Consider the following 11661-nt stretch of genomic DNA (forward strand, 5'->3'; position numbering starts at 1 on the left):
GAAGCCAAATAGTTACATTGAGAGGAAAACAGTCGAAAAACAGTCAACATCTATGAGTGTTTAAAGTGCTATTTATACTCTTTAATACAGGGAGAGCTGTACCAGGGAACACTAGGTCAAATTAAAGAAAAAGCAGAGAGAGTTCCACTTTTGTGTTTGATATAGTTTCCTTCTGGTTAAAGTACAGCTGTTCTCATTTGACTCTTTCTTAGTGCCTCACTCCTTGGCCCCTCCCTGTGTGTTTCTCAAAGCCCCCCTCCTCATCCTCGGCCTCTGGATGGTTGTGTGAGGGGTGACAGAGCCGTGGCCTGCATTACCCTGAGGGCGTGAGGTTAGCACACAGCCCCAGGGCCGGCAGCTGTCAATTAGTGATAACTGCCCAGGAAAGACGCGCTCACTCACGCACAAATCCCTTTCTCTCCCTCCCGCCGGCCTTAATCAGGTCCATCCCCTAGCAACCGTCCTTAAGTCTGAATAGAGCAGCAGAGAGGGAGGGGCGGGATTTGAACCCTCATCACAATGACAGCCCAAACCCCCAAACACACACACACACTCACATGCTGGGTATCTTCTAAAGGCAGAGTCTAACCTGGAGCGTAGTTTGCATTAAAGGGTTCTCCATCTCAGCAACTGCTGCTTGGTCATTCAGTCTTCAGAATAATTTAAATCAAATGTGCACCTACTGAAGTTGCATCGTTATTATAGAATTTGTACACATTGTACAAGTGGTACTAACACATTTAGAACTGGTTGAAAGTTGGCCTGGCTCTGATGGTGAGTCAGTCATCATGGATCTATACAGTCTCTATACTGGCCAAGGCAAATCACTGTTTGTTCTTCTGGTATTCCCATCTCAGTTCACATTCCTCTTCTTGATAATATTGTTGTTTTACAGCCTATACATATGTGTAAAAGGATACAGGTCTGTAAAGCCTATATTAACATCTTTAAAGTTAAACTATGCAACTTTTCTCCAAGGTGTTGTTTCTTTGCCTGTTACACAGTGTGATATTTTAAGTTTTTAAGTCATGTTACAATGTTGTTACCTCATTAAAAACATACCTGGGGTTGTTTTGTTTCATTCACACATGCTTGAGTAATCTTGCATTGAAAAATGCAGTTGTTTTCCAGTTAAAACCTTTTACAATTAGATCATTAGAGATTGACAATTCCAGGGCTAAAATCATCCACATGATTCTAGTGAAGATGTATGGAGTTTAAAAACACATTTCCTGTATTACCACATGATATCACAAGCTTTTACAGAGTGTTTTCTATCTGAGTGAAGAACTCACCTAAATATGCAGGGTTTGTGTGTTAAACATCTGTTTTAAAACAAAACACAACTCCAGATATGTTTGTGTTGAGGAAACAACATTATAACAGAGATCAGAAAATATCATAACGTAGGCCCTTTAAACTTCCTTTGTATTTCATTTCAGGAATTTCTGTTTTTCAAAAATACCTTGAAAACATACATTCTTGTGAGAGGAAGGTCACCTCTCCACAGATCTAGCCTGTAATTTGGCCTATTGGCATCGCCAAGCAATATCACCTCCATGGAGAAATGTAGGTGGCGGTCCCTCCACCGGAAATGTTACATAGTGCACCTTTAAACTGGCACATGACGCACAGAGTGGTGAACAGCTGAACAGTTCAGTGCGGTCCTGTCCCACAGTAGGCCCACACTGTAAATGTAGGCCAGACTGTGGAGCTGCTCTTAGTGATGATCGGTACATGGTTAAAGTCAATCAATGAAAAGCCTCAGCACACCTCTGCCCCCTGCTGGGCTCTCTAAAAAGGGGGCTTAGGGGCTAATGACTGGAATATGCAATTTTGGAGAGCACTGGAGCAAGCCTTCTGGAGCATATAAGAGTGAAGCTTCTGAAGATCCATGTAAAATCTTAATACTTTTTATATAGAAATTATAGCTGATTTGTACATTCTTTCCATGAAAAACTCTTTGGTTTTTAGTTACTCTGGCACATACTGTGAAAGTGTCATTGGCCCACTACTCTCAATCAGTGTCAATGTAATTTGAAACCATGTGTGAGCCCTGAGCTCACGGCCCCTCCCTCCTCCTCTGCAGTCCATGCCCCACTCTAATGCGACTGGCTGTTTTAAAGGATGCTCCTCATAGAGTAGCCCCAAATAGTAGCCCCCCCCCCCAAAAAAAAAAAAAAAAAAAAAAGAGAGGGGTGTTAGTGAAACAGCAGTCGTTGGGTTACTGGGCAAAAACATGCGTACTGTGCCAATGATATGATATTGAATGATTTATACTTTATTAGCCTATTATTTGACTCATTCTTTGAAGGTGGTGGAGACCAATCAAAAGCAGTTGGCAAATGCAGAGTTACATTTGGTCAGGGACTACTTTAGCTGGTGGATTGGCCTAATGCGTGATTTAAATTAATGAAGGAAACTGGTAACCTCCCAGCAAGATGAATTCTTGTGATATTTGTGAGTTCACAAACCCAGGAGAATCCATCTGGCCCAGCTCCTGATTTTGAGATTGCCCAGTCAACCAATAGTGCAGCCAATCACAGGGCAGCATTGAGGTTTGGACAGAAGCCAAAGGTGAGGTGCTCAAAGCAACAAAAACAAACACGATGACATCGAAAGATGTATTTCAGCCTATTTTAAAATGTGAAGAGGCATGATGTCTATAGTTTTCTCTCAACTGGATTTAATAAAAGTTTGATGTCACCGAATAAGTTTCAGTTTCCTGATTTTCCCAGTTGCTTTCAGCAAAACCCATTCCACATTGATTTGCAGAACAGAGTGCTGCTTCACATATCAATCTGGTGATAGTCAGGTTGGACACTGGAGGAACTGGAGAAAAACACTCAGCATGGAGAGGATATGAAAGCTCCAAGCATAAAGGCTTTATCTATCCCAGAGATCGAACCTGTCCTTCCACTGAGGTGAGATGGCTAACCACTAAGCCACAGTGCCAACAGAAAATCACAATTGTTTTTGTTCAAAGCCTTTAAACTGGGTTATCAACCCAAATCCAGTGCCTAATCCAGGACTAACCCCACCCAGCCTCCCTCCCATCTCTAAACCAGGGCGAAACCTTCTCCTGAGTCCTATCAGTCGTAGTCATTGTGACTTAAGCGGTTAAATAAGAACCTCAATGTGAAAACCATCTCCCAAAGTCAGAGAAATGGGATGTGGAAAGCATGGATAATAAATTGCAATGCTAACTGGGGGCCGTGGTGGAGATGGCTCTGTGAGAGGACGAAACAGCCATAAACGAAAAGATGTACAACAATAACTAACGGAAGTTAAGAGCGCTGACAGCTGAAGGCTTTCCTCTTGTTTAAGACAGGCTGAGTTTGCACTGCATCCAAAATCAAAATGTCAGACACACTGATTCAACAAATATAAGAAAAATGTCTTTGCAAATGTATAAAACTGTGAGTCAGATTAGGTGTGCAGTCTGGGTCACCTTGGAGCCTCTTTGCTGCTGTCAGAGGGCATTTTCTGTGCTGAATCATATAGTGCCAACATTTGAGCAGCACATTTAAACATGATTGAAAGAGAACCGCAATCTGCTCCCAAAACACAGGTCAGACCCTACCCCCATTTGCCCCCACCGACCATCCATCCATCTCCACCCCGCGCTCTCACCCCTGGCCCTGTAGGGCAATCTCGGCCTCCCATCTGTTGTCTGCAGCCGGGAGCAGCCCACTTCCCCTGCCATTCGCATTTACAATTCAATTAAAAGCAGCAAGCCCCTTCTCCCTCCGCCTCCTCATCTCGGCTTCTTTATTCGGATGAGCACAGCAGAAAGGCCCCTGCCCCATGTTGAGATGCTGTCATGACACACATGTTTTGGGCCAGGCGGGAGTAGAACTAGCTCCAGTAATCATGCCATGTACACTCTAAGGGTTTGTGTTTGAGACAGAGGCAGACTATGCCTAAGTGAAAAGAAAGCCACACTGCTGGGTTGAACAGAGAACAATAAGAAGTAGAGAAGTGGGGTAGACTTTGCATTAGAATAACATATAGCCTCCTGCACTTATGTAACAAGCTAACTGCAACGGAAAATGAACAAGGCCCAGTTAAACAGTACTATATTATTGATTGATTGATTGATTGATTGATTTTTCACTTTCAGACAAACAATTAAGTCAATTTATTTTACAATATTTTGTTTTATTGTTGAACTTATGTGAAGAATCTTCTATATCTACAGCCCTGGCAAATCCAGAATGACATCTCTCTGTATCTGTAATACAGGGGGACACCAGGTCACTGTCCCTCTGTCTTGTCTCAAGCCCAAACTAAACACATTTGGTTGAAATACATCGATTCTCCTTGATACTGCAGAAATGTTTTTCTGCCTCGTGATTTTCTCTCCAAAATTCTTGCAACATTTAGAACAAAATATACAACTAAAATAAGTTATAGTTTTCCGCTGCGATTGTTGATTTTGCAAAAACCTGCGCTGTTTGTTAGTACCTTCTTTGTTACGTAAACTGCTATGTTTGTTTTTGTGGCGGACTATGCTTTTCTCTGCCAGATAAGAGATTCACAAAGACCAGACTCACATGTTCATGAAATATTGAAGAAATATGTATTCTGGATTGTGGGCAATCCATTCTCTGAATTCCACAAGAATTCGCTTATACTGTTTAGTCAAATAAACTACAAATACAAGAATTTCATAAATAGCTTTTACTGACTGTTTTATTAGTATTTTTTGCTGCCTGTCTTTCCCATTTGTGATTCATAAGCATTTGTCACCTAAGTCTACCCTGAAATCCAGCCTCATCTCCAGTGAAGTCCACTGGCTTGATTTGCTTTGGGTTAGTGTCCTCATTCATCCAGCAGACTGTGGACTGGAATAATTAGGCCTGTTCTCCTGACACCTGATCAACAAATAGTGATTTATGAGGCCGTCTGCTCCAGAGGCGCAGTATTGATTCAAAGACTGCAGAGAATAGCTGTTTGCATGGACACATTCCCACACACACACAACCCACACCTGTATTTTGGGTGCCACACTTAAACAAATGTACACATCCTGTTTGATGGATATGATGACAGGCAAGGTCCAGTAAAATACATTTTCAGTGCTCTTTTACTTTATAATGCTGATGCTACATTATAAGTCTTGATGTCTGAATAACACATCTGGAAAAGGCTCCAGGAAGGCACTGACCAGAGTCTTGGTTGAGATTGAATGAAGTTGGACTGGAGGATCCACTCTGTGACAGGAGAGAGAGCTGTGAGGGTGTGGGATGCTGAGGCTGTGGAAGATGTGGAGTTACAATGTTATACTGTATAATATTGTATATAAGAATGTCTCAGATACACAGACTATGAGCACAGGATCTCCACAGGGCTCTATACTTTCTCCCCTGTTTTTCCCCTGAACAACAGCTACACATAAAACCACCACTCAAAGCTGACCAAGTCTGCAGAAGACACCTCCATCACAGGGCTCATCAGATAAGTCTGCCTATAGGAGGAAGGTGGATCGGCTGGTAACCTGGTACAATGGTAACAACTCAACGCTCCCAGATCAAGAAGGTCCAGCAGAGGCTGTCTGTCCTGCCGAGGGCATCTGAGGAAAACCAAGCTGCCTTCCCAGAAGATGGTGGAGTTCTACATGGCCATCATTTAGTCCATCATCATAACTGTAATTAACCAGCTTTATTTAAAAAAATGTTTAGTCAAATTTTATATTTTAATTATTCACCACATCAAATGGGCCAAAGTAATTTGTGAATTTTGTTCAGTGACAATGGCTATAAAGCTTTTGTGATTCTACTAATCAGCGGTGGTTTAGATGTTTTCACAGATTTATTTGCATTGCTCATCTTATTCATTAAAAGTACATTTTTCATACATAAAGCACACTCTGCACTCCTCCTTTTGCTGTTGAGCCTGTACTGTGGAGGAGAAACTGTGCTGCTGCTTTTCTCAATGGAGCTTGTGCCACACACTGAGCAGCTCCTGTTTCCTGTCTCCATGGAGACCACCAGTCCCACCAATCACAGCACACGGAACGGTTCAATTTGTTAAAGGGGCAGTTCCTCTTTTTGCAGTGAAATCGAAATTCACCACATTTAACTAATACATATGATTTCAAATAGCTTCTAAATACCAGTGAATCACTGCAATAGGTGGTAGATAGGCATTTATTACAAATAAGTCAAACATACGTTCCCAAAAGAAAAGTCATATTCCACTGTATCAAACAGGCTGTATCAAAATAAACAGTGTTTTAAGTGCAACAAACAGAAACACATATTTATGAGACTATTTAAAAAAAAAAAAAAAAAAAAAGGCATTTTGCAGTTTTTCATTTCATGAAATGAATATGGAATGTTCCCTTTTCTTTCCCTTCTGGACCACACCAGGACCCTCTGGACCCAATCTCACAGTTTGCTGTAACATTCAGTACATTTGATCAGTTCCAGCTGATTTGCTGCAGTAGTTGATGGCCTGTATGGAGTTCATATTGCACATAAATAAATTGGAAAAAGCATGTGCCATTTAACAGAAAATATAGTTTACTTTGATTGGGACCATCAACGTGTTACGAGTATGATACATAAAACTCCTAACATTACTATGATATAGTACAAGTACCATCTTCAAACTAGCTTGAGGTGTATGATCCCCAGTATTTTGTTCTAAAAAGCTGGACTACTGTACAAACCTGGTTTGAATCAAGGCATTTGAAGTGTTAAAGGAGGAGCCCTTTGCATGCACCAAAGAAATGGTAAAGGGACCAAGTGCCTAAACTTTCTGAAAACACGTAAGGACATTCCCCTTGTGCTTTATACAAAAATATGTTAAAATATATTTTTTCTTTTAAAAAATGAGGTCTGGTTTTATCAAAATGTTCATCAGGCTGCTCAAATTGTATCAAAAAAGGAAGTAAACAAATGGTTTGGAAATGAGGTGACCCTGAAGTGTGTGGCTGTTGTCCTCCTGTGCTGGTGTAAAAGATACTGTTACAGGAGCCCAGGGCTGGGTCAGGCCAGTGCATGTGGATGACTACACATGCACTCTGCCTCCTCTCTGTCTAAAGACAAAGCATCACTCCTCAAGGAGGTACTTTCCAATGTACTCTATAATGAGATAGTCTATATTTGACCAATGCAGCAGATAAGATATAAAACTGTTCATTACAGTAGGGCTATAAGTAAAGCTATACGTTGTAAAGTAAATCTTGTCTGGGATAGTGGAGGCTGAGGTCTGCAGCCACTTCAGGAGTCTCTGACAACAGGGTAATCCAAAGTCTGAATCAGTTTTATGAGGTGCCTGAATTAGAACTGATTTAGATCCAATTCTATAATTCAATAATAAACAATGGCTATTATTAATAAATACAACAGTGCCAGTGAAGAGTAGTTCACTCTGTCTGACCACAGTCCACTGTTCCAGGTGTTCACAACCACTTTAGTATGTGAACACCAAGTCAGAAAAGTTTGTCTCTAACCAGTCCCCTGCGATCATTTCACTCAGTTCCGGGGTGCAATAATCGGGGAACTCGAAATGCGAGCCCATGCTGCCCTCGCTGTACGAGTCTAAGTCCTTATCCACCAGAGACAGGGAGAGGTTTCCTGAATTGGGGTTCCCCAGCTCAGAGCCTGAGCCCAAGCATAAGTCAAAGAGCAGCTCATCCCTATCCCCCGCAGAGGAGGATGAGGAAGAAGAGGAGAAAGAGGAAGAAGAGGAGGTAGACGCAGACCTGGAGGGCGCGTGCTGCTGCTTGGTGATATTCTTGATGTTATAAAACAGTCTGCTGCCGCTGCTCCGTACCTCTTCGTACATGCTTGTGCCCTCGGACTCCGCTGACGAGCTTAAAGTTGGGCTCGCGGGTACTTTGGCAACATGGTAAGGTTTAGTGCGCTCTTCTTCGCGCGCGTAATACTCATCCTCGGAGTCTTCATCCTCTTCGTCTGAGGGTTCACTTTTCACTTGAACTTTGTAAGTGGGGAACACACAGTCATCGTATCCGTGCGAATGCTTACTTGGGCCCTTACTACTTTTAAGTTTTGCGCACTTCTTGATATTGACCTTAGACAGTTTGCCGCACTTCTCTGGAGAGGGAGCCAAACTCTTGGAGTTTTCCTGTTTCGGCTTCTTCTTGGGTCTGTATTTATAGTCTGGATAATCTGCCATGTGTTTTAACCGTAGCCTCTCCGCCTCACGGATAAACGGGATTTTTTCGGTGTCCTTAAGCATCTTCCATCGCTTTCCCAGCCGCTTGGAAATCTCCGCGTTGTGCATATCAGGTGACTGCTCCATTATCTTTCTCCGTTCAATCTTAGACCAGACCATAAAGGCGTTCATGGGTCTTTTGATGTGTCCGTTGGCCGTCTTGCACCAGTTGGGATTGATTGCCACAGGGCTGCATGCCATGAACTCACTCTCCTCCGAGTCGGTGGCCTCTCTGGACATGCTCCCGTCTGTCTCGCCGTGGTCCATGTGCTGCACCATTCTGTCTGCGCACGGAACTCTCAGCCGGCACTCGTCTGCACTCTCTCCCGTGGACGCAGACGTCTCGTGTGGCTGTGCTCTCTATTCGGAGTTCCAAACTGCCTTCTTAACTAGTGCACGGCTTTTGTATGTTCTCTGCGTCACGTCAAGCGCACCAACCACGACTCTTCCACTCCGCCCCAAGGACTAGATCCAAGACTCCCCTGAACCTCCGTGAGCCCCCCCATCCCGCACCCCGCCCTCCTTCTCCCTATAGCCCCCACTGGAGAAGAGGGGGCTGTGGTACATAATGTCTGAAACGAGACGAGAATATTAAACGCTGTTCGTAGCCTACAACGTATTTCTCAAACCAGCATTACAACTACAGTCCTACTTCCCTTTGCGTAGCCTCTGCCCAACATAGGGCAGGATATTATATAAAGGATAATAGACCTACATTTTGAGTTATATTGTGGAAATAATCTCAAATTAAGCCGAAGCATTGTGCTGAGGATAGCTTTGATTGGACAAAACAAAACAATTTCAAACAAATCATAATAATAAATCATAATTTATCCCAATGTAGGCCTAGTGTTGGCCCCTGTCCTCGATTTGAGAAATATAGGTCAGTGGTACAGGAAATTCCACATTAGTCATTACTGCGAGTTATAGGTTAAAAGCATCAGGAATACTAATAAAACACTAAACATACAGGACTGCAATGGTGGGGAGCTCCTCTTCGCCATTTTCAGATAATTTTAATTAATTTACTCCAATTAAACTATTGTCAATAAAAATAAATCATTGAAGGCTACAATTTGAATAACATTATATGTCATGATGATTACACAAGCAAATGTGCGGGACATGCAGAGCTAGATGAAGGCCGTGCATTGATTTTACCCATGCGAGCTGCAAAGCTGTCTGTGTGGCTAGACACCCTGCATGCGCTCACGCCCCTCCCCCCGACAGCGGTTACACGAGCCGGAGGGCTGGAGGCGCTTTACTGTTTTTATCCTTTAGAGGGCACCCTTATCCTCACCTACACTCCATTTAGTGGGTGGGTTTTCGTCTGTGCAGCGCTGATTTAAAACTGTGGGGCATGTGAAACTGACTTTGTTTACCCTTATTTTCTGAATCAGTGGATTTAGAAGGTGTGTGCAACAGGTAAAGTGCGCGTACTACACACATATCATTTTGTACCTTTGATCTAGAATAAGGGGTGATATAATGTGATGATGTCATACTGTCAGTATTGATTTTTACGAAAAGTCCAAAAAGACAGATGCATAAATTTGATCACTTGATCATTTCTATGTGACTGAAACCCAGAAATGGCAAATACACACATCTTTTTTATTTTATTAATAATTCGTGGTCTAATACACATTTTTATGTTCTCCTTAATTTGGTACCTTTTGTCCATGGACACACTCGCTCAGAGAAAAGCTCTGACTGATCTGTTTTATTTAAATTAATAAAACAATGTTTCATATTTGCAGAGAGAAAGGCGTGTGTCCTCATATGACTTTGCTTCTGTGTTTCAGATGGACAACACATGCCAGGGTTAGACATGCCATCTGGAGCATGACTTGGTCAGTGAGTTACATGGATGTACTTCTACAGCCCAGTCAAACCATGGAGAAGAAAGGTACACAGGGTTTGATCTTTGATAAAGTGTACCATGTGCTGATCCTGCTCTGATCCTACAGTCTTATGATGACCGTCACACTGGTGAGAGAGTTGGACACTAATCTGACCATGCTCAGCTAAGGATTGATTGAGACATTGCAGATCTACTTTATAGATAAGACAGTACAATTTGCAGCTATAAAACACACACCTACAATTATATGTTTTGAATAATAGACTCAACAATCATAGTTACATTATTATTAATAACATTATTTTTAACAATGTATTATTCATCAGTCTTGAGGGCTAAGAAGCTCTTTCCACCCATGATGGTGCAGGCTAGTTTTTCATGACTAATATCCAAAGTTTGTTAATGGGTTATTCAGGAGGAGGTACTGTTTGTTGGAAACCTGTTCTGAGGGCAGATGTTTCTCCACCAGTTCAACCAACCATGTGTAACACAGAAGTACTCGTGTGTTGGTCAAGTCCACGTCTCTGCTGATAAACCCTGAACTCCCTCTTACTTTCCCTTTTTATTTGTCTTTCCACAAGACACATGTAAATACAGTCACACAGGCCGCTCCTCATGCATACATGTAGAGGTTGTTTGCTCTCTGACCTTCACCTCCTCAGCACAACTCAGATGACCCTCTACCTGTCCAAGTGCACATACACCTCCCAGTCGATCTCCTGTGGTTGGGTTGGCCTCCTGTTGTTGACAGGTGCCATACTGCTTATGTGTGTAGGTCAGCAGTGTGTGCATGTGTGAGTGCCACAGACTGTGTAAGAGTGCACATGTTAAGTGTGTAGCACACAGGGGGCTGTGGGGGGATCCAGAGGTGGAGCGGTGAGAAGATGCACTTCAGATGTAGGATATGCATCCACGTGAAATCTACTCTTTGTACAAGAATGTTTTTTATAAAAACTTCTTAAATATGTGATTCTCCTAAACACTGGGGAAATACAGATGTACAGCATGTGTACTGTCAACTCCAGATATATTAAAAACCAAGGATTGCAGTAATGACCTATACCACTCAGTGTAGTGACAAGGCCTCACATGTGAGTGGGGCTGGTTAGGTCTCCTGAATAGCTTGACTGTGTTTTGTTGAGCAGCTCGAGCTGTGAAGAGTGGGCCACACATACCTTCCTCTGTTTTTAGGACTATCCTTAGCCTAGTCATAAATGCCCTGTAAGCCCCCTTACAGAGCATGCACCAAAGCCCCCAGTAGCATTTCTATGCCTGAATAGGAAGGCATCAGCCACAGTGACCCCAGCGACCCCTTGCAGCTCAGTACTCATTGTCCCTAAGCCCTTGCACCCTCCGAGCAAGAGAATCCACTTTACCCACCACTGGTCATCCAGCTCATTGGTTGCAGGTCAAAGGCCAACTGGGTTGTGAAAGCATGTGAGTGTTTACAGCTGCCTCATACAAGACAAAAACAGTACTGTGTCCCAGACCCAGCTCAGTACAACCACCCCATGGCAGTAAGAATCTTCAGACTAACCTGGCTGCATCTGGTCTGTGCTTATCTGTAAACTCACTCATTAACACTTCTCTCTCTGGTGCATCTTCCTCCG

The 11661-nt window shown here is 42.9% G+C and overlaps 1 protein-coding gene across 1 annotated transcript; it reads right to left on the minus strand.

The window, feature by feature from the left end:
• Positions 1-7422: 7422 nt before the first annotated feature.
• Positions 7423-8466, minus strand: sox11a (SRY-box transcription factor 11a). The gene has a single exon (XM_020919708.1). It carries the CDS (start codon positions 8464-8466, stop codon positions 7423-7425), a length of 1044 nt encoding a protein of 347 aa, XP_020775367.1.
• Positions 8467-11661: the final 3195 nt, after the last annotated feature.

Source organism: Boleophthalmus pectinirostris, unplaced genomic scaffold (genome assembly GCF_026225935.1).
Source record: "Boleophthalmus pectinirostris isolate CB_2022bp ecotype Guang Dong unplaced genomic scaffold, ASM2622593v1 HiC_scaffold_10, whole genome shotgun sequence".
Taxonomy (NCBI): domain Eukaryota; kingdom Metazoa; phylum Chordata; class Actinopteri; order Gobiiformes; family Gobiidae; genus Boleophthalmus; species Boleophthalmus pectinirostris.

Coding starts and splice junctions, on each gene's coding strand:
- sox11a (XM_020919708.1), bottom strand. CDS start 8,466: ATGGTGCAGCACATGGACCACGGCGAGACAGACGGGAGCATGTCCAGA.